This window comes from Cygnus olor, chromosome 6 (assembly GCF_009769625.2).
Source record: "Cygnus olor isolate bCygOlo1 chromosome 6, bCygOlo1.pri.v2, whole genome shotgun sequence".
NCBI lineage: Eukaryota > Metazoa > Chordata > Aves > Anseriformes > Anatidae > Cygnus > Cygnus olor.
In genome coordinates, this window is record NC_049174.1 from 9,278,135 (window position 1) to 9,301,356 (window position 23,222).

The 23,222-nt window shown below is 50.0% G+C and overlaps 2 protein-coding genes and 1 long non-coding RNA gene across 15 annotated transcripts in view; 2 read left to right on the forward strand and 1 right to left on the reverse strand.

The window, feature by feature from the left end:
* LRRFIP1 (LRR binding FLII interacting protein 1) overlaps positions 1–12,999 on the reverse strand; it is a 110,544-nt gene extending 97,545 nt beyond the window's left edge. For 4 of the 13 annotated variants that reach the window (XR_005820887.1, XR_005820882.1, XR_005820879.1 and 1 more), the window contains exons 1-2: positions 12,923–12,999; positions 7,271–7,367 (exon numbers count right to left, since the gene is read on the reverse strand). Coding sequence is in view for 1 of the 13 variants with exons in the window: in XM_040560905.1 (XP_040416839.1) it covers positions 7,271–7,367; positions 12,923–12,966 (141 nt within the window). In the remaining 12 variants the exon portion in view is untranslated. Of the gene's footprint in view, positions 1–5,113; positions 5,133–6,799; positions 7,059–7,270; positions 7,531–12,922 lie in introns of those variants that run through there. The other 9 variants (XR_005820894.1, XR_005820885.1, XR_005820881.1 and 6 more) reach the window with 7 other exon arrangements.
* LOC121071967 lies at positions 7,270–13,672 on the forward strand. The gene is made up of 2 exons (XR_005820902.1): positions 7,270–7,366; positions 12,922–13,672. It is a non-coding gene; the product is annotated as an uncharacterized LOC121071967 (long non-coding RNA).
* A 4,579-nt stretch (positions 13,673–18,251) lies between these two features.
* RAB17 (RAB17, member RAS oncogene family) lies at positions 18,252–22,564 on the forward strand. Its single transcript, XM_040560907.1, has 6 exons — positions 18,252–18,743; positions 20,674–20,833; positions 21,152–21,303; positions 21,407–21,532; positions 21,845–21,938; positions 22,059–22,564. The coding sequence occupies exons 2-6, from the start codon at positions 20,677–20,679 to the stop codon at positions 22,163–22,165; spliced, it is 636 nt and encodes a 211-aa protein (XP_040416841.1). The 5' UTR covers positions 18,252–18,743; positions 20,674–20,676; the 3' UTR covers positions 22,166–22,564.
* The last annotated feature ends 658 nt before the right edge of the window (positions 22,565–23,222 follow it).

Here is a 23,222-nt window from a genome sequence, read left to right on the forward strand (position 1 = left end):
ACCACATCCAAGCCTGGAACGCAGCTCGGATTTGGCACCGGCTGATCACTTTCTCTATCCGCTGTCTGCAGCTCAACTCTCAAAAGCTGTGGTAGCGTTTAGGTGGATAAAACACAGCCCGGGCCAAGCAGCTGGCACGTGGGCTGCAGACATGCAGAAGAGCAAGGCAGATTAAAAGTATTGCTCAGAGTTGTGCCAGTTATATGCAATTACACGCAGCTCCCCAAACACATCATTCCGTAACCCAGCAGCAGCTATCCCAGTTCTGCTAGTTTTCCACTCTTTATGGCTGGCAGTAAAACCTAACATTTTTCAAAGGTTTTGAAGAGAACCCTGCCCCAAAGTCCACGTCCCTAAAGTGGCAGCATACACTGCGTCAGAAATTCAATTACAGGAAAAGGTGACGCAGCTGTGGGGCTGAAGGAACAGAGCAGGACTGTAGGCCCAAGTGCAACTCACACCTACCGTGGGGCACAGCTTTGTTGAACCAGGGGTACGCTCCTTTCTGCCAGCAGATTGCTTTCAGCATACATTCGTGTCCCAAAACAAGCAGCCGCCAGCGCTGGAAGCAATCAGAGCTATCTTCTCCTCTGGGGACACCCAAAACTCAGCTGGTGAGGCCATGAAGGTGCTCGCAGCCCTGCTCGTTGGGAAATAAACCCGCGGCCTTGCCCTTCATGCCATGTCCTTCATGGACAGTTTCAAATGATTACGGTGGTTAGAGGTAGGCCACACTCTTGCCCATCTGGAAGTATTACTTCTGTGCTTTCCCAGTATCTAAATACTGGGATTCGTACCTCCTCTGTAGCCTCCAAAAATCAGAAGGTTTTAAAAGACCTGAGCAGAATGCATACGTGTTTATAACAGGACACTGTGTCACATGGTCATTCGTGATCATCTCTACTGAAGTCATTTCCACACTGCAAGCACTGCATGGCAAGAAGCTCAGCTCCTCCTAGGGCAATTAAACACCTTTAAACTACCAACAGTGAAGTACAGCTGTGTAAGTGTTTATTATGCCATGCCAAGCTTCGATTTCAGCAGGTAAAGCTTCTAAAAAGCAGACCTTTGAGAGATTCCTTGCATTTCTTGCTTCTTTCCAACAGCACAGGTGGCTCTCCATCCTCAGAGCGCCTCAGAATACCTGCAAGTACTGATGTTATGATAGAGACTGACGTAACGTTCTCATTTCTATGTGCATGCCAGTTCTTTTTCCAGCTTTAGTGAGAAAGTTCTCCAGCCTCCTTTTTGTTCCCTACTTAAAATATCACAAAGGAGAAGAGAGCGCCTTGGGAGCTGATGTCACAGACTTCTTTCCATACGACACACTGCAGCACTTCCCTTGCCTGCACCGTGTGAGGGAAGCCCAGACATTAGCTGTTTCTCCACTATGCACAAGGCCAGCGATTCATCTCCAGCAGATTCAGACCCATGAGCAAGTGCACGGGATTAACACCAGAAGCAGAGAGCTCCGGGATGAAATGCCAGTGTAATTATGCCCACTTTCCTTTCTCAGAAGCCTCTCCTGTATTTAAAAGCTCTCAAAGCTACCTCATGACTATCTGAAGGAAAATTTGGCTTACTGCAACTCCCCCCGCCCTGTTCCATTCCAGCAGGGAACTTCTCCCCCAAAAAGTATTTTCACAGAAGCGAGACAACAGCTGGTATTTCGGGGCTGCTATTTCAAGGTTTGCCCGTGAGTGCTTACATCCAGCTAGACAGATTCGCTGCTCGGGCAACCTGCTGACTTGACAGGAGGGACAAATACCTTGCTCCACAAGCCTGAAATGCCACATGGATTATGCTCCTCACAACCAAATGAGGAAAGGAAACCCAAACAGCGTTAAAAGCACTGCAAGTGCGCTTCAGCTCCAACATTATTCAGCGACCAGCCTGGAAAAGACGCCCATCTAGATGAGGTAGTGATTAGTACTGCATCCTGCAGACCAGCTCAGCACCTGGGCTTGCAAAGAAGAAGGCTGGGCTCCCCGTGCTGTTAATCCTAACAGCAGCCTCGGGCCCGCCTGAAATAGGAATCGCAGTTCCTAACCAGCTGTTTCCTCGGACGGCAAGGGAACAGCTGAGGAGGACAGGCCAGGCACAGGCACACAAACAGACAACTAGTTATTTAACGTCGCAACAGGCAGATTGTGAGCTGGGACACAGGCTACAACCACCCATTTAACTAAAATGGGATGGTCTTAAGATTTGTGTCTCGCCTCTTAAACCATCCAAAGCTGCTCCTTCACGTATTTCCTTTGGGAAGGATTATAGGAAAAAGGCATTGGCTTTATGTAATGCTTTCTGGCTACACAGCCAATAAAAGGCACGTTCAACGAAGAAGAGCATATTTGCTACATAAAACGGTCTTAGCTTTGGAACACTTCTCTGTAGCTTACTGGCAAGCACTTCCTACGGAGGCCTCCATCCCTCCTATATTTAGGTCAGCTGGGCTCAGGCCCAAGCCCTCCAAGAGCATCCCTTGCCTTCACAACTTTCTATTCTAGCAACAGCCCTACAGCCAGGCATGCTTCTTCAGATCAGTCGCTCCACAAAGGCAGGCAGTAACGAAATTCAGAAGTCGGTCAGGTACAAGCAACTGGCGTACCATAAAACAGACAGGTTCTAAGGGCTGAACTATTTATCTGGCTCACAAAAGCCTTTGTGCCGCTCCTAAATGCCAAGGACTGCTCAGAAAAGTTCCCCCACTGTACTAAGCAGGTGCCCAGCCCTCACGCTGGCGCTACCTAGCACACCCTTAGGGAACACTCTGGTCTGGGCAACAGCTCACTGAGGTTTGCGTGGCTTGTGCTCCACACGTACATGCCCAGGCTGCTTGCTTCAGCTTCGACGTTCAGCAAAGGGTTTCTGTCTCTGCCTGTCAGGATGGTCACCCGATTGGTGTGTAAACCAGAGTCAAATTAGCACCTCGGATCCAAAGCCAGGCCTTCACGTTCTATGGACAATTATCACAGCTTCTCTTCACTTGTCCTGCAAGTCCAAGTCAGGCTTCTGGAGTTGCTTGGTGCCTTCTCACTGTACCCAGTAGGGCAGGCTGGTCAGCTTCGCCTGCATTTCGTGCCATTTCTCATCAGCTACACTGTCTGCTCCTTCACAGGAGCATAACGTCACGACTTTTTAATCACTGAGAACTCAAGTCAATGCTCAAACTAAGAACTCCAGTGAAACAATCAGAATCATGATCCAAACATTGACAGTTACTTAAAAAATGTATATATATACACACACAAATGTAGGTGATAGTTCTTGAATACTGCAAGTAACATAGCGTACATATAGCAAAGCACAACTCATAATATTACCTTTTAATAGGAAAAAAAAAATCAAATTATATTAGTCAAATCAATAACTTTCCAAATTAATTACCAGTTAAAGAGTTCTCCTTTGTAAATTGCTCAATGAAAGAGAAGATTTTTAGCACAGAGATGACAGCCAGGATTGTTCTTCTGAGGAATACAACACATCTGTACACAAGACATCAAGAAAGCAATGTTTAAATTACTTTCCTAATAAAAACAAGAAGTTTGCCTTGACCTTGCTTTCCTCATTCAAGAAAACAGAAGACAGTAATTAATATTATCTGCCTACAGGAAAAATCTTATTTACGTAGATAGCAGCTCTCATTGTATTTGCAAAATTCCTTCTGCTCACAGAACACTTAACCATTACAGTAGCAGGCTGGAATTTAGGAAAAGATACTCCCCTAGAAATGATGTCTCAAGTGATCATGCCAAGCCCATCTAAAAAGCAGGGAAAAGGCTGGAAACCAGTCCCCGTAAGGTTTACAAGCCCAGGGTTAGCTGCCTTCCCAAAACATATGTACACCAACCCGAGAGAACAGATAGATGCCTGCACAGTGTACGCACGCAGCTCCTGCTGGCACGGACCTCGAGGAGTATCAAACTGCTAGATTTTGCAAACACTGCTGGCATGTATTCACGGAGAGGAATAAAATAGCCCAAAAGTTTCCATTGACCTAAACACAGAATAATCTACTGGCATCAACACGAGTCTGAAAGTGGAGAAGCCTGTCATTGATCAGCTCCGCTCCCATCTGCAGGAGCTGACAGCCGGCAAACATAATCTCAGCAACACCAGCTAGGTGTACGAACAGCAAACCCCGAGTGCCAGTTAGCTGCATCCGTCTGAAACTCACAACACCAGGTTCCTTGATTTAACCGTATTTACATAACTGCCAGTCATTTAATTGGAAGTCCAGCTCAGAAGCTGGATTTATTGATATGGCAGCACTCTTACCCGACGGACAAGGTGATGTACAGCAGCACTGCCTTCCCCCTCTGCTCTGAGCACGTCTAGACAAGGTGATAAGCCACTTGCAGCTGATCTAGTTCAGAAATCGCCCCAAACATTTTAATCTTAACACTACTGCTAAAAGCCTGTCACTACAGCACGCTTCACTTTTACAATTTCCTTCCGCTCACTTACAGTTGCTTCCTCTTAGCACTGTTCTCACATCCTGCAGAGGCGAGGGCTGCCTTCTTCCCTATACAAAGCTCTCTTTTGGTTCGTGCGAGACTGCACCTACGGCAAGATGTCCCATCTGCAAGCTCAAATCAAACAGCCAGCTTACGCTTCAAACAGCAGGAGGTTAAGTCCTTACAAGCCTTAATGGCTCCTTAAATGCAGTACAGTAAAATCCCCTTACGTGCAGTACAGTCAGAACTATCATTTTTTTGAGATGTTCTGACAACAACAAAATACAACTGGAAGCTGTCAAAGCAGCACTAACACCCCAGAGGAAAAACAGAAGGAGAGACGACGCACACACTTCAGCTTGCTCCCAGAAGTACTTTTACCGCGGGATCTCTATGTATAAATCTGGTTTGGACACCCTTTTAGACTCCCATCCGAACGCGCCAATTTGACATCCTAGAACCTGCTAGCAACTTGTGAGTACCTGCGGCTCCGGGGTGAGAAAGAAAGGAGTAAAAACCTATGCAAGAAAGAAATATGTCTACATGTAAGCTTTGCCTAAAAATCTACGAGGAAGGCTTGAACAGATGAAGTCTCAATAACCCTTGCACCTTTCTTAACACTCAGCATCTTTATTAGGAGGAGATGAAAGGCTTACTTTACATTTTCAAGAGTTCTTAGCACGGACGGATGCAGCCGGGACTCCCTGTGTGAAGAGCAGGCAGTTAAACAACAAAACCATTATAAGGGCATAAAACTTAAGAGGGAGTAATGCAAGGAGTTAAAACAATATGGGAAAATGCTGAACCTTGAACTTCTCAGTTCAGTTTTAGCACTCAAGGGAGAAGATAAAAGGCAAGCTTGCGGAGGAGTTTTCAAATAGGGTTGTCCCTTACCCACTGCTCAGAGAAAACAAACAAACAACACTCTAAGCGTCACACCTCCTCGCGATACAGCAGAGAACAATACGCAAGCTAAAGGAACGTGGGAGACAGCCATGAAGTAGAAAAGAACAGCCTAGGCCTCTTGTTACAGATTTCTGTTTTGCTCAGAGGACAGAGTGGCCAGGACACGGTTGTGGAATTTAAGCCCTCATCCCAAAGTCATTCCCAGGATGTTATCATGACTCAAGCTCCAGCAGACAGCACAGTCATCGTTACTTGCTATCTAATGTGCGGACACAAGGCATTCCTGTCCTCCTACCTCAAACTACCTCCACAGGAGCTTCCCATTCCCAGCAGTGCTCAAAGAGCATCTTCTTGTCATACAGAAGAGCGTTTTCTTATCACACTGATGCACATCTGACTTCTGTTAATGTACCATCTAAGTCATTCACAGAGAAGTTAATATAGAACATATTCCAAAGATGCTACAAACTGCTCAAGAACAGCAGAGACGTCCCAGATCAAAACTGCCCTTAGAGGCTCAATCTGAGAAGCATGATGTTATAGGTAACTCAATCTACCAGCAAATTATCACTCGAATTTATAAGTCTGTCTTCTACCTCCCTAGCCAAAGTTTACAGGACTGCCTTCTACCTCCGTAGCCATCAGCAGCACTCTGCCCTGCAGCAACTGAGCTTCAGGAAAGGACACCAGAAGAGCCCAATCTCTATCGGAGGGTTTTATCTGGCTGAGGTCATGCCTTCAGCCAACCCACAGGAGTCAGACAGGTGTTGGCACTAAGGGGAGCAGACACAGGGAACAGGACGTCCACCTTTAACAGCAGCCAGCATCAGGCCAGCAGGCCAGCTTGGACACAGCGAAGAGCTGAACCCCAGGGCTGTGGGGCTGGGCTCAAGCCTGGGTCACCAGCCTCTCTTTTGGGAGATTACAGAAGGAAGAGCGCAGAAGAATCCATGTAAACATAAAACCAAATTCACACCACATTTGCCATTGATCCCGTACAGCTGTACACAATCAGTACGAATAAGCTGGTAGGAACAAGGCAGTCATCAGCTGTTTTTAACCGTTTAAAGTCACATCAAGCCCAAAGATGCAATGTCTAACGAACCACATGCCTAACTCGTTACATATAAACATATGCAAGCCAGTTTCCAAGTAGATTTATGCCTACAAACACCATTCTGCTGTCTTTTGGTGTACGTTTTGTTCTTATACATATCTCCAGGAAAAACGAGTGTTCCTGGTTCTCAGTCATTAATATCAAGCCCACTGCAGCAGACAATTTTCGCTAAGCGAAGAGGCCAGACTACCTACAGCAGGGCTCCTGCCTGGGCTGGCACGACACAGTGTTTCTCTCATGTATAAACACCGTAAGTGCTTCAGGCTTAAGTGGAGCCCTCGGATCATAAATAGACCCACACTGCTGCAATTAACGTTACCTTTTATTTAGCGTTTAATGACTTTGCCCTTGAATTTCCAGGCTGGCTGATGGCCCAAGAAGCAGGCAGTGCTGGTGGGATGTCTCCGGCTGCCATCAGTGAGGACAGGGGGACACAAAGTGGTGGCACCACCACCGCCACCGCACACATCCCACATTGTGGTGTTGCTCCAGGGAAGGGCGCTCAGCTTCCCGAAAGCCACCGCTGCCGGACGCTGCTCGCACAAAAGAAATCCAGCTTTCCCACCCAGGGTTTGTGGCTGAGGTGGATAAGCGCAAATAACGGTGTTTTAGGGTTTTTTTGTGTGCTTTTTTTTTTTGAGGGGCTGCATTTCGCACCTGTGAGGGGATGGGGGGGTGGGTACCCCCCGGCCGTTACTGCCGTTATACCCGGGGGGGCTGCTCGTGGGTGGCCGTTGGGAGCCATGAGGAGGATGAGGAGGGGGATGAAGGACAAGGGGGTGCCGCTCACCTCACGGGCGATCTGGTTGAGCGCGTCGTCCTCCGCCGTCAGGCGCTCCCGGTTCGGCAGCCGCTTCCTGCCGGCGCCTTGCGTCCCCATGGCGGGGTAGGGAGGATCGGGTCCGGGTGGATCGGGGGGGATCTGGGCCGGGAGGACCGAGGGAGATCGGGGCCGGGAAGATCGGGTGGGAGCCGCCCCGCGCCCCCCCGGCTCCTGCCTCAGCCGCCCGCCGGCCCCAGCAGCCCGACACACAGCGCCCCCGCCCCGCGCATGCGCCGCCGGGCCCCGCCGGGAGGGGCTTGGGGAGAGGGGTCGGGGTTTGCGGCTTTAGTGTGAGGGGTTTGGGGTGAGGGGTCTGGGGGTTTTCATGTGAGGTGTTTGGGGTTTGGTGTGAGGGATTTGGGGTTTTGAGGAGAGGAGTTGGGGTTTGGGGCTTTTCGTGTGAGGGGTTCAGGGGTTGGGGTTTTGTACCATGGGTTACTGGATGTGGTTAATTCCACTAACTGCCAGCATTAAACAGCTCGGTGCTTAGCTGAGGTGAAGTAACTGGCGCTGACAAGGAGCCAGTGATCTCCAGGATTCCTGTCACAGCCCTTGTACCGCTGTTCTGACCCCGAGTACATCCCCTCGTACCGCTGTTCTGACCCTGGGTACATCCCCTTGTACCGCTGTTCTCACCCACCCCACAGCCCAGCATAAAAATTAGAAGTCTCTCAAGCTCGGGACGCCAGATATGTTGTGCGGATGCAGTGCAGAAGAAGGACTGCAAAAAAAAAAAGATTGCAAGATCCATCCCCCTGCTGACAAAGAGCGTGGTGTTGCGTTTAGTTTGCATGACTTAATTTTGCTGTTAAGTTCAAACTTAATAAAGGTAAAAGGCAGCACTATAGAATCACCGAGCAGCTCAGGTTGGAAGGGCCATTAAAGCCCATCTCGTTCCAACCCCCTGCCATGGGCAGGGATGCCACCCACCAGATCAGGTTGGCCAAGGCCCCATCCAACCTGGCCTTGAACACCTCCAGGAATGGGAGCTTCTCTGGGCAGCCTGTGCCAGGGCCTCACCCACCCCTCTGAGTGAAGAATTTCTTCCTAACATCTAATCTAAATCTCTCTCTCCCTAAATTCAGCCACCTGATAAATCTTAGAAAGGGGAGGAAAACAGCCAAAGCTTGGGGCAACTCCAAATTACAGATCAGACCTGTTATAAAATCAGAAATTACCACAGCATCACTACCCACAGGGTTCTGGGTTTGTTGACCAGATCTGTCAGCCCATGCACACCCAAAGCTGACGCTTATCTGGAAGTTTTCTTGTACAACAATGGGGATTTGGGTCATTTCTGCAGAAGACTGAACCTCAAATTCAAAAATGTGTCAAACAGTTTAATATATCATCCCTTCCCATGACGGCATTTATCAGGACATAAAGCAACCAGTTGCTGCTTCAGGAAAAAAAAAAAACAAAAAACTAGTTCTAGCAGAATCCCTTTCCCCAGATGGGTATAAATGCCCTCCACACAATCCAGGCTACTGGGCTTCTTGTTCTCCAGAAACTACTTAATTGTCACTTGCTGCTTTTTATACCAGTGACATCAAGGTGACTATTTATAGCTGGTGCCTGTGCCGAATCCATTGTCTTCATTCCTCGGCAGGGCAAAGCCTGCAGGGCCCCAAGTGAAACGCTGTGGGACAAACTTAGCAAGGAATCATGCAGACCTTTGGTGGGCAGCTGTCGACACTACTTTCTCGGAAACGCTGTCTTGTTTGTTTTCCTTTTTTTTTTTTTTTTTTTTTGTGGACAATTTGGACTGTGTGCGCGCTTACAGCTCATCTCAAAGTTGTTTGGGGATCCATCGTTCTTCTGATGACTCAGTAGTACAGACCAATGCTGTTTCTTGTGCCTGGGACTATTTATTTCTACAAGAAGTAAATGACTTTTTGTCAGCAGAAGCAGCTCCATCAGTTCCCCACTTTGCTTGGGCATTGAAAACAAGGATGCCACATCCCCAGATTTGAAGTCACGTCTACTCTGACTCCACACAAGTGGAGACAAAAGCACACACTCTGCAAGGCCATGCAGGGGCTTTAATAGTGGTCCTGCTGTGTGGGTAAAGCCTCACTGTGACTAGTTTTCCTAGATATCCCACAGGCTTCCCTCATTCAGCCACTTTCACACCAACCGCACCTCCCAGAGGCCTTGCTTAGCCCTATCGCTCTTCCAGGCTCTGCATAGCTTGTTCCCTGAGCCCTTATCCTTGAATTTGCCCCTGCCCTTTGAGGAATTCTGGCTAAAGACGCAGGGCAGCACCTTATTTTTAGGCCCATGTTACCCAGGGATTTCAGCCACCTGTGCGGCTGCATCACTGTTATCCACGCGAGAAATTTCCAGTTCAGCCGTGCAGGAAGATTTGCATTTGTGCCTTACTGGCTGGAAGCCTCGCAGAGATTTGGCCTTACAGCCAAGCTGAAGCTTGTGCAGGGCAGATTTATGTCTGCCATGAAAACCTGCCATTGAGAGAGCTTTCTAAAGAAAAAATAATAATAGAGTACTTGGAAGAGAAGTTACTGAGTGTCTGTAGTCAGAACTCAAATCACACATGCACTACAGCCTAAGGAATCCTTTTTGCTTGCATTCCAGACATTTACAGTAATTTCTTCTTTTAATACAGTCAAAATAAGCCGTCTCGTTATAAAGATACTATACATACAGAATTTGTCCAAATAAATATGAAGTAATGATTCAAATGCATTAGTTTTGGCTACACTGTGAAGTGCATTGACTGCCTCTGCAAATTAAATACTGAAACAAACATTTCTTATTTTAACAAGCAACGTGAAGTTGAGGCTCGTTTTGTCTGAGAGCCATAACTGTGATTAATGATACTCAGACAAGCCTGAGTATCCCATGCCAGTTTCAAAGGGCTCTATTTTAAGAGCATAATACGTACCTCGTTCTCCAATACCCTGCATACAAGGGGGCCATTTCATGCAGAGGACATCCCAAAGACACAATTTTCCCTCTGTGCTGCTCTTAAACCAAACCACCTTGTAAAACCGCACTCTGGAGGGTCAGAACAAGCAATCAGCTGTTAAAGCTGCCGCTGCTTGTGTACTCAGTAGGCCCTTTTTACATAATAAAATTGATGTTTTTATGCACTTCGCAGCAAAATATGGTTACATTTCTATTAGCAGCAAGCTCTGGGAGAGGGGAATCCAGTGGCTAGCTGACAGCATTAAAAGAAAACACAGGGACACCTCTCTGCTACACCATAAGACTGTGGCATCTGGCAAGCCAGAAATGAAGCTTGACAGCTTTAATAAGATGTCCATTAGCCCAAGGAGAGTGGAACACTTAAATACCTCGGAAAACCAACACTCAGGAGGCCGATATTTCATATTGTCAAGATACGTGAAAGGAGCAGAACCCCATTAACACCGTAACATTTTGCAAACGTAACAGCAGTGGTATCCAGCAGGGTCTGTGGATTTATTAATGGGAAAAAATTACATCGTGGACAAGTATGTGCTGGCACTGAGATACTTCAGAAAAAAACACTGCTGCAACTAAAGGGCATCTCCTTTATTCCACCTCCTAAGGAGCCCATGATCATCATCTCTTCAGCAAATGAACCCTCCTGGGAGAAGCTTTCAGATGCTGGTGTCACATCTGAGCAGCGTCAAGACAGGGCTCAGGAGACCAATAGCATCCGTGCAGGTGTGTTGGGATGAAATTCGTTTCTCTTCATGTCAAAAGAGCAGCTATTTGCATCAGGGGGGCTCTGTCATGCTGGGAACCTTGCATGGCTTCAACTCGGAATTGGACCCCCTTCAAGGCCAAGGAAGAATCATCCTTCCGATGGAGTTTTTCAAAGCCTTGTGCTTGATTTCATTTAATGTTTTCATTAGCACTCCTACGCAAGTAGTCCAGCACTAATGAAATACACCCTGTGCATTTCACGGGGTTATGAAGCAACATCAATAAAGGAGGATAAAGTCATACAAGAATGGGAAGAGGCTAAGACACAAGTGGAATGACATCAGGCAGACTGCAAATTCCACGTCAAGGACTGAACTCGTGATCTCACCACCTGGAGGTGGCAGAAGAGGAGGAAGTTCTGGGGTCACAAACTGGTCACGGGTTGGTTGTGTCCCAGCATCACAACACAAACACCAAAAAATTATGTTTAATGTTAGAACATTTCAGGTAAGGGTGTCTCAATGCAAATACTTCTACCATTACACAAAATATCCACAAGACCCTACCTGAAATGGTGCCTCTTCATCTGGTTACCCGTGTGAAGAAGAATTCAGACTCACATAGCTGTAGGCAGAAAATCTGCATCTCCTTTCTATAAACTCCTTTGGAGAGAAGAGCTGGGGATGATTCTGCGTAAAGTTTGGAGCCAAGTTAGCACAAAAGCTACAGGCCATACATAATAGCAGTCTGGAAATCACAAGTTTATTGCCAAAGGTCTGGACACGCATCCCAAACTAAGCATTATCATGAGTGTCTGGCTGCAGACACAGCACTGGGGGCTCCCTGCCCTGCCACGAAGTTTGGGACGTCAATATCCATCCCGCTGGCACTGCAGCAGCCCCAGAAATGTTGTCCTGGCCCCCCGAGGCTCCTGTTTGGATGGCATAAGACCAACCAAGCAATGATGGAAGCATCCAAAACCATGCCAGGCAAGGAACTTACCTGCAATTTTCAAACTGAGCTTGCAGAAAACTGCCTGTTTTGGGCTAAAACGGGAACCAACACGGGGCAGCCTCTGCGGACCTCATCTAATTAGGAGCAGACACAGCACGACTCAGAGTTTTTTGGCACAAAGCAAAGTTAAGCCAGCCCCACAGCAGCTGCAGGGAGCTGAACCTCTCCTGGGCTGCTGCACAGCAGCCTCGTGGCTGTGCCTGGCTCCCGGCACGTCAGGGACGAAGGCACGTCAGGGACGAAGGCACGTCAGGGTCTGCTGTTTGCGAGCTGTGCCGCTAACTGCTCCCCCAGCCAGCTGCAAAATCTGGCTGCTTCTCTTCCTCTGGTTCCCCTCTTGTCATGTAAAGCTACGTTTTAAGAGAGCCCCAGGCTGTTTTCTTAGAAATAACGCATCAAGCATGAAATAAGTGAGAGCAAGGCATCATGCAGCCTTGTTACGTGGGCTGGATCCTTCCTGCTTATTTGATTTCCCTGAGATTTGTCTGCTCCATGCTGCGTGGCCTCATCTGCTCCGGTCCCAAATATTCCAGGGTTAAGCTAAGCCACATTTTCCGAGCAGGCCCTCCAGGTTTTCTTCAAGCTGAGTTGTTTTGGACCACAGTAATGCACAGCCACAACACAGCCTGAAAATGCCAATTGTCTGTAGCGGGCTGAGTATTTGCACTAATTAGTCATGCTGTCCCATAAAACAGCGCGTGGACAGCATTTTGGGAAAGCGTATGTGAACACCAGTTTAATTAATTGGAGTGGAAGGAGGAGCTGTTTGCTGTCCCTATGGAAGTCCATCCAGATTGATCCAAAGTTAGAGGAATAACATCCCTTTCCCCTAGTGCCAGAGAACCGAGCCATGCTTTGCTTCTAGAGATCTTTCACACCTGTCAAGAACGAGCTATTTTCCATTCACCACTTTTACGGTGAAATTAAAAAATTGCCTTGTCTTTTCTCAGGGAACGGTTCCAACCACTTAATACCAGGAAGAAAAGCTCCTGCATTTGATACCTCACATTTCTGCATATGTGCTGAAGCCGTGCATCGCTGCCCTGTCTCCTGCCTCGCTCACCGACCCGCCCAGGACAGTGGCAGACAGCAGATATAGTTCCTGGCCGGCCGAAAACAAGCCGTGCTGGTGCTAAGGGATGCAGCCTCCAGCTGTGCTAATCACCAGCAGGGCAGGAAGGCAGGTCATTATTGTTTCCTGAAGTGAAGAAGTGTGCCTAAACTCGGAAGTGAAAGAAGATACCAGTAAGAAAACATTGGATGAAACGGAAACAAAACACTTCAGATGTTACAGCGTATTCGAGCTAAAGGTGCATCTGATTTTAAGTCATAATACATTTTCCTAGCACCCCTAGCATCCCTATTTTTTCCATGCACAGGGAAAAAAATGACATTTGGGAGCGATCCATGTGCTCAGCACACTTCCTTGCCCTCTGCCCCCATGCACCCCGAGTCATCAGCCAGCTCCTGCACCCCAAACCCCTCACCAATTACCATCCTCTGCAATTTTCGTGTCGGCTTTTCCACAGCATTAATTATTATGGCACTGAAGCCCTTCTGATCATTCCCTGTAGAACTCTGAGGGAATTATTTCCCCTGTTCTCCGTCAGCAAAGAGCCAAAATGGTCGGGCAAGAGCTGTCAAATTCGCTAGTGTTTAATTTTCTCAATAACTGTAGAAACAATTAAAAGAAGATTTTCCTCAAATACACTGAGTTGCTGCAGAGTGCTTTCATTTCAGCTACATTTAAAAAATAGTAACAAAAAAGCACTGAATAACCCAAACTGAACATAGAGGAAAATGCGTGCTTGCATCTACAAGCCATCAAGTTACATAGACAGCTGAATGGCTTTGCAAGCACCAGGCTGGAAACAGATCTCAAAGGCAGAAAGAGCCACCAATTTCTTAGCCACAAATTTCTGCTCTTTCTTTTGCCTTTTTTTGCTTTCCTAGCTGTGCATTGCCCTAAGGACAGCTGCTCAGCGCATAGCCACTTATTGCAGGGTTTCCAGCTTTAAATCACATAGGGCTGGGCACTGTTGGGGGGAGTTCCCCAGGAACTTGTCAGACACCACCTTCATTGCTCAACCTCAATTTCTACAGAAGTTTGCATCCTCCCTGACCTTGCAGCAGTGGTGGTGGCTGAGAGGAAAGGCAGACTTTTCTGCGGTGGCCTCTTTCTGGGCAGTCACTAAAGCTCCTGAAACATCCCGAGCGCATCAGCAGCTCCACAAAACTAATTAGAAGTTCCCAAAATAATTTTTAATACGGTTTTCAATTAGGAAAGGAGCCGCTCGAGGTAATAGCAGGTAATGGTTCCCCTCCCCGAGGCATCTCCGTCCCTTGCTGGCTCGCTGGCAGGGGATGAGACGTCTCACCTCAGCGTAGCAGCTGTGGCTGGCACAAAGCGAGGCTGCTCGGGCTCAGACAGATGAAATTTCTATTCCCATGCATTTACACACCACGCCTACAACACCCAGCCCGTGAAGCTGAGGAGCAGCTGGAAACCAGCCAAACACTCAGCCGTGACCCCCCCCCCCCCAAAAAAAAAAAGGCAAGGAGACCACGTGGCTGCCAGCCCTCTGCGAGGCAGGGAGAGACGGACCCCATCCTAAAACACCCTGTGAACACGTCTGTGCTATACATCCAAAACCTGGGTGGGGACTCCGGCAGAAATAAACCCGTGTTCACACCCACACGAGCTTTCCAAGTCTGCACGAGACGACATTGCTCAAATATTTCCCCCTCTCCAAGCGCTGGCAAACTGCTTGCAGTCGCGTTCATCACGACTGTCTCGTGAAAACACAGACAAACAAAACACTTCTGGGGGAGATTAACCAGGCTGGGAGATATTTTTTGGCTGTCAGTGAACTCCTCCATGGCCCTTTGCGTAGAAAGGTGCTGCCTACAGCCATTTGTAGCCTGGTTTCCTAAGGGAACAAGCCATATGTGATCACTCTGTCCATGTGTGCCTGTCCTGGACTAAAAGCTTAACCCAGCTGGCCAGGAACCACCAAATTTATCAGAGAGGTCAGGATCCATCCCCTTAATGTGCTATACCCCCGCTGGAAGAAAGCATCCCCTGAGCTCAGGGTGGGCAGCAGACAATACATGTGACTGAAGAAGCTTAAGGGCTTTCATCGTGCAAACCCTGCACCCCATTAGGTAACGATGAATCCCGTTTTGCAGTACTCTTCCCTCTTTTTCTGCATCCTCCAGGGGTTCTCTTCCCCGGACGTCCCAGCCGTGGGTCTGCCCTGCATCCCCCAGCCATCCCTGTGACCAGCCGAATCTCATTTCAAGTGGATTCGCCCCAGGACCTGCCCCTTCAAACAATTTCCAGGCAAAGTCATAGGAAAGTATTTCTTGTGGTTCACAGGCACTGAAAATGTTTATTGTAGTCAGTAGTTATTTTCCCTCCTCGCTCTTTAACACGTTCACCATCGCTTATCATCTGGGACCCATTAATATTAAGCGTGTTTAACATTTCCAGGCCAATCTCTGGAGTGTTTTAGCGACATTAATAATTAATAGGGGAAGACGAGCACTTCAGAGGCCTGAAGCAATTCACAACAGGCTGGGTTTCGAGGCTCAGCGTAAAGATCTGTTCATCATTGCAACACCACTAACCCTCAAAATATTTCGTAGCCTTACCAGTGCAACAGGGAGGAGCTCGGTCTTTCTCTCATTAACAAAGGCAGGACTCTTCTTCCTCTTAGGGCTGACAAAATGACTCGTTAGGGCTTTGTTGCAACAGCAGGAACAAACCTTGCCTGTAGTATCATTAGCAGGCTACCATCAGTCTTCAGCAGGTGAACTCCAGGGGATCTCATTGCACCAGCGCATGATTTTACTGCAGGCACAGAAGAGAAACAACAACAACTTGCAGAAAGGTGATGTCCTCTCCGAGCTGATGAAGCCCTTAAAGCTCCTAGAAAGCAGTGAGAGCAAGACATGAAGTAGACACGAGTGGTGCATTCATCCTTAAACATTTCCCAGCATGATTCCCAAAGTCTATAATTCGATTTTCTGGAATTGGCTCCCTTTCACATGGCGCTTTACCCAGGGATCTTAGATGGGTTTAGTAGGCAGCTGTGTGTCAGCTTGGGAGTACTGATTCCCTTTCCAGCATGGCTTCCAGGAGCCTATTTGACGGCTCTCAGCTTGGGCTTTGTGCAGACAGTGGCTTCTTGTGTCCTCAGCACGAGCCCTGAGCTTCGAGCAGCCCCCATGGGCTGGCTGTGCCTACCCCAGCACACCATATACCTGTCAGCAAGGGCGGGGGTAAAGCAGTAGCAGCCTCCATCAGTATTATTGACAAGATCTGCTCAGACCCTGGGCTTTCTGCTTCACCACGATTTTTTTAAGAGCACCTTTAAAGTGATTTGATAGCAAACGAGCCCATTTGCAGCTCATAAACGTAATTTGTTGTGACCTCTCACTTTGAACTCACTGTGCTTACCATGCTTCAGATGTTTCTTTTCCAAACAAATCGGCCTGTAAAAATAGGAGAGCCTCAGCCTATTCCTGAGGCTTTGCATCCCTTGTCCCCCAAAATGAGCCTGAAGCTCCCCAAACTACCTCGTTATTCTCCAAAATACCCAGGCAGTTTGGAGCCCTGCTCAAAGGAGCGGTAAGGCAACAACTGGTTCTGCAAAGAGACAGGACTGCAGATGGACTCCGCTCATTTTTAGCAAGACTGGCTAAACCGAAATAGTTATCCCAAAGGCAAGGCCTGCTAAATATACTCACACACAAGTGACCAGTTCCTTTGAAGCTGGCAGTGCAGAGACAAGACGTCTGCCCTAAGCACCTCTAGCAGCCTCAGCTCGGTGCTTCGCTCTCACTGCTAAGGCCATAAAGTTTCCCAGTGCCCTTCCAGTATAAATAATGCATCATTTTTTCTGCTCCTCCACATTCCCCGGGAACAGCAGAAAGAAAGGAAAAGCCACTCGTGCTTTCAGGTACTTTCTTCAGCCCGTTGTGCAGCAAGAGATGAGGCGGACAGTGGTGCCCATGGAGCAATTTGGGTGGCCGAAATATGCCCTAGGAGTTTTACCCTAGGAGATTTATTTTGACCTGTTCTGGTAGCCCTGTGCACTACTAAAACGTTGCAGCTCCTGCAGGAAAAAGGATGAAAGCGGGGGAAGGTCCACAAGTGGTTTCGAGGTGCTCAGGTCATGCCTTGCTGGGCTGGAATATTTGGTCCCTACCAGCCCTGTGGCCAGAGCTCTCCTACGAGGTCTTGTGGTGTAACCACAAGCACAAAACTAAAGGGTGCAGGCTCCAGGAGCAGGTTCAGAAAGGAGACTCGGCAGCGGATAGCTGTGCTGTCTGAAATCACGGACGAGCTATGCCCTCTAGTGGGCCTGCCGCTGGAGAAGGTCCCGTGCAGGAGGCGGTGCCCACCCCACGGACACATCCCTGGGACCCAGGGGAGGCTTATAAAAGCCCCTGCCTCATCCCAGGCAGATGCGACTGGGATGGGAACAAAGAAAAGAAGAGAAGTGCCCAAACGCTTTTCTACCCCTCTGCTGTATCAACCATTCACCGGGCCACGCAAGTTTGGGATTTCACAGGGTGGTTAGGAAACTTCTTCAAAGGCTCCCCAGATCCTTTCTAGCCTGGCTGATAGGCAGGGAGCCGGGAGGAAAGGCTTTCCTGCCCTCTGGCAAGGAGCTGGATGCAGGTTAAGCTCTGCTTGGGGGCTGGATGCAGCTGAGCGGTGTCGGTGCTGGGATTTGTTCCCCCCAAAAAAGGAAATCCACTCTCGTTTGGCTCACAGACCAGAAAGTTACTTGTGCAGATCCATAAAGCTTTCAGAGCTGGCTCTTGAAGGCAAGGCATTACAGATGGCCAGGTTAGTGCTACAAACACAAAAGCTGCCTTCCTTTAGGTTTTTAATGACCTGCAGATCTTCCTGTTCTCTCTCCAGACCGGTTATCCCAATACATTGTGCTTTTCCCCCATTAAGATGTAAGAGCTTTAACAAGAACTCTGTACAAAGCGCCCAGCCCCAGCGGTAACCAGCCATTAGTTTAATTAAAAGGCAGGAAAAACCCAAGTGCTCAGGTTTTTTTCTTTGCTGGCTTTGTCTGCACCTCGCCGGCTTGTCTGCTAAGCCCTTTGCGGGAGCAGCGGGTGTGCCGCTTCCCACCCGCTCCCCAAAAACAAATCCCTTTGGCAGCCCTGGCTCCGAGTTATCGCAGCCCAGGACCAAAGAGGAGTCTCACCTGCGTCAGCAGAAATTGCAGCATTATAAAAAAACCCTACAAAGACCGGATCCCTGGCTCCAGCCTGCCTCATACCCAACCCTCCCCATCCCCAAATCCCGGCTGCGGGATGCGGGTGGTGATGCTCGCGGCACCTCCAAGGACAAGCCACCGAAAAGAAACGGCTCCTGCAGCAGGGACAAGGGACAGAGGGAGCACAGAGGGCAGGGTTTATGGCCCTGCCTCGCCCAGCCGGCGGGGAGGGTTTAAGGTTCACCCGTTTCTGCTCACCTCTCGGCTTTGGCACCGCTCTCTGGCAGCTGCTGGCGCGCCTGACGGAGTTTCGCTTTTAGTTTTCTGCGGAGAGGAGGCAGCCGAGGAGGTTGGAGGAGGCCGTCCCCATCTGTTGAGGCTGTTCCCGTCCGTCGAGGCTGTCCTCATCCATTGAGGCCATCTCCATCCATCGAGGCTGTCCCCATCTGTCGAGGTCGTCCCCATCCGTCGAGGCTGTCCCCGTCCTCCGCCACCCCTGTGCCAGAGGAGAGCCAGCCTGCAGCCAGGTAACCCCTTCCTCTGCCTCCCACCTCCCCCCAAAATCCCAAGATTTGTGTCTTCCCACCAATAATCAGCCCCAGATCCCAGCCACAAAGGCAGCCCAGCCTCCAAAATCGCAGTCGGAGGGGGATCTCTGCTTGTTGCTGGCTTTATTTCCCCAGCAGGGCGATAATGACCCAGCCTCTGCTCCCTGCAGCTCAGAGCAGGGCTGATCGTGTTGGGAAATCAGCACTGCGTGGATCCAGCAGTGTGTACACATCAAAGTGTCTTTGCAGTGCAGGTTTCCCTGTCCCCTGGCAAGCTTCCCCTAAGCACGGTGACTGCCGCGGAGCTCAACGCCAGCAGGAACGATCTGGGGACGCCGGTGTGCTAGCACCATCTGGGGGGGGAAACAAACAAACAAACAAACAAAAAAAAAAACCGTAAAAAATCCCACGTCCAAAACCTGCAGGTTAGGTGTGGCAGAAACCCAGCAAATGGCTCCAGCATCCTCTGAGAGCTGCTGGCTCAGACATCAATTAGACACTGTTAATTTCCCAGGAAGTTAAACGAAGGCTTAAATGACACTTCTCAGTGTCTCCATCCCCAAAGATTTGCATTTCTTTTATGTTTTCCCCCCAGTGATATTATTTTGGAAATAAAGGATAATATTTTTTGGAAATATTTACCCCTGAGAGTGAATACAGCAGGACCCCCTCCCAAGTTAGCGATAACACAGATACTGACTTATCAAGTGGCAAATGCCAAGCCCTTGCTGTTGCTTTCCAGCTCAGATAACTGCTCCACCTCCTGTTTCTGGCTCATATCACTAACAATAAAGCCCATAAAACGTGGGTTTTATGCAACGCTTAACCCTCAGCTGGAAGCAGGCACGAAGCTGCTAGGGTAAGGTCAGCCGAGCCTGCCCCAAATGTCTGCCTCGGGACACAGCTGCCACAAAATAGGGGGTCTGTGTGAGGTTAAATCAAACTTTTTTCTAATGTTTCCAATACCAACAAGGTTCCTGGTGTGCTCTGCTGGGGCTTAGCTCAGGAAACCAGCAGGAAAGGGGATTTCGGGGTTTCTCTCTGACACCCTCGTCCCAGCATGGGGAAATCAGGGAGGCTGCCTCGGCAGCGCTGACAAAGAGCAATCCAACAGCAACAAAAACAAACACTTTCCCCTAAATCCTATTATTTTCCATCAAAATCAGAACGAAATGACTTGTTTTGATTTCTTGCCATTCTCCTCCGGCGACCAGGGATGTGCACCCCCTGCACCCTCTTACCATGGGAAAAAGATTGTTGGAGATGAGCTCTGGCGATGCTCCCCCTCTGCGATAGGTGCTTGCAAGGAAATTTCCAGCGATTGCAGTAATTGTTGAGTGAGCTTCGTGTAATCTTCTGGGGTTAAATGGAGGTGCATTTTAAGAAATAATCTGAAATAACAAGTAACAGGGTTTACAAGACAATCTGCAGAGCTTTTCATGCAGCTGCCTGTAAAGTTTTTTGGAGCATTACCTATGGCAGCAGACAAAAATACCAGAAGGAGCACAGCCTTATGCTGCATTTTAATTTTTTTTTGTTTGTTTAAAAGAAATAATAAGCCAGATAATAACCTGCATGAACTGTGACCCTGCTCTTCATCATCAGGCTGTACAGTGCATTTAAAGGGCTGAAAGCAGAAAATAATCAAGGGAGTAATAATAATAACGCTTCCAATAATCAAGGGAAAAGGGAAAACTTGAGCAAACTCCAACTGGGCATGGGCAGGACTGGGTTTTAGGTGTTAAAACAGGCTCTTTTGGGCAATGTTGGACTTGCTGAGTTACTGGGCGAGCTCCCAAAAGTTGTTTTGAGGTCACACCACACTGCCACTAGTAGAGATTTCATACGGGATGCTCAGCTGGTGGACCTGGGGTCACTGCAGGCACGTTTTGGGTTGGTTTCCTTGCAGGATATGGCGCAGGAAGGGATGGCAGGTGGCTCGCTGGAGAGGCATTGTCCCACCTACATCTACAAAGTGGTGCTGCTGGGGAGCACGGCGGTGGGAAAGTCGAGCCTGGCCTACCGATACGTGAAAAACGACTTCCAGGAGTCGCTGCCCACCGTGGGATGTGAGTGAGCATCCCCCCCCCCCCCCCCCATGTGGATTTGCTTCCCCCGTTTGCTGCTAGCTTCAGGTCGCTGCCATCCATCTCCCCCTGCCCCAAGCAACCAGCAAAGCCATGTCCAGGGGTATTTGTGGGCAAACCCCACGCCCTGCCCCGCTGGCACGGGGGCGAGCAGCCAACCTCTTCTGCTGGGGTGATGAAAACCCATCCAGTTTTCACAGCAGCATCCCTGACCTTGAATCGGGTTCAGCCCCATGGCAGCAGACCCAGTCTCCCCATGCTCACCCCAAGTGATCGTGCCCCAGCCCACCTCTCTTGCAGGCTCCTTCTTCACGAAAATAATCCGCATGGAGTCAGCCATGGTCAAGCTGGAGATCTGGGACACGGCTGGGCAGGAGAAGTACCACAGCGTCTGCCACCTCTACTACCGGGGTGCCCACGCTGCTCTCCTTGTCTACGACATCACCAACAAGGTGAGGGGGGTGCTGAGCCCCTCAGCACCAAAATGCTGCCCCAAGACACGTCACTGGTGGGGCAGAAAGCTCCAGGAGCTGTGGTGTCACTGTCTCTCCCCAGGAAACACTTGGCAGGGCGAAGCTGTGGCTGAGGGAGCTGGAGAAGGAGTTCCTGCACGACGAAATCGTCATTGCTTTGGTGGGCAACAAGACGGACCTGGCTGAGGAGAGAGAGGTCCCAGCCGAGGTGGGCACCTGTATCATCCTCCCTTCCCCACTGCAAGCACCAAAATACGTCCCTTGATACCAAAGGGCCTTTGGGCACCCCCAAAGTGAGGTCCCTCATTGCTCAGTGATGCATTTATGGGCAATTTCACGGTGCCTGAAGGTCATGGTAGGACCTTTGGCTGCTCTTACCCAACGCAAGCACGCTGAGTAAGCCTGGCTCTCGTGGTCACCTTGCACCCCCAAACCTCATGGCTGGGGGAGAAACTGACCCCTGAGAGGTCTCCGCATGCCCCCAGGGCCAGGGGAAATAACGCTGCTCTTCTCCTCCCAGGAGGGCGAAGAGTTTGCGAGGAGCAGAAGCCTGCTCTTCACGGAGACATCGGCGAAATCCAACCACCAAGTAAAGGATGTCTTTATGGCTGTAGGTAAGACACGGTGGCTGCAGATGAGAGCTGACACAGGGGAACCATGAAGTCCCCTGGGGCAGCAGGGGGACAGGACCCCTGGGCAGGGGGTGCTGCCCTGTGGCTCTGCTCCCCCCCCAGCCCTTCAGCTCCTGCAGCGTGAAGCAGAGAAGGCGCCAGCCCCGCGCCGCGGGCAGCACGTGGACTTGGGGGCGAGCAGGGCGAGGACGGGGTGCTGCCACGTGTGAAGGGGCCACAGGCTCCCCATGGGACACGGTGCCGGGGAGGACAGGAGGGACCTGACCTCGTGCTTTCGGCGTTGGTGGTGACAAGACAGCGGGTGGCACGTGGATGGCACAGACCAAGGATCTTCCTCATCATCCTCTACATGAGAGCGCACATAGCGTGCACGTGGGGTCTTGGGCCAGGGTCTCACACCAGCTTTCTCCATGGGGATGACCTCCTTGCTGGTCCCAGGGACCCTGCTGCCACCGGCCTGGCCAGGAGCCCATCCCATCATAACAGGGTTTTAGCATATGGGTGCAAATAAAGAGCGGGTCGCCCTCACCGCCTCCTTTTCCCTGACCCCCATCTCCACATGCAGGTGGGGACCACAAAGGTCTGGAGGTGGCAGGGATCAGAGCCTGGCAGCAGCTGCCCAAATTGCTGTGGTTTTTTTTTGTTTGTTTTTTCGGGGGGGGGGGGCAGGATGCTCTCACCTCCAAACCCCCCCCCCCCCCCAAAGCGCTCAGTGAGGGGCCCCCTGCCCATGAGGCAATGCCTAAACTGGTTTTTGGGGTGCACAGTGACACTCAGACCCTGGGAAATGCTCAGCCACAAGGCAGCGAACACCCCTGGGGGTGCTCCCGTGGAGGGGACAGAGCTGCAGCACCCCTTGCCCAGCCTTACCAGGCCCCCAGAGCCCCCCATGGGAACACCCACCTGCACTGCCTCCCCAACACTGAACCACTTCAAGGGATGGGGGCTCCCCCAGCAAAAACCCAAGGCTGCCTCCTCCCTAAATGCCCTCCGTTAATTAGGCAGCTAATTAGTTAGTGGCTGATTGCCACTCACCCCCTGCCCCCTCCCTCCCGAGATTAACCCTTCCCTCCCCAAGCAGCCCCACTCCCAGCGGATGGGGCTGGGGGTGCTCATCCCCTCCCCATGCTGCCCTAAGGCTGCTCGCAGAGACCCCTGTCACCCTCACCCCCAAATTGGGTAAAAAGTGGGTAAAAGTGGGCTTGGGCTGTCCACCTTGTGAGAGGATGCTGGGGGGGGGGGGGGGGGCAGAGGGTGAGGGATGGG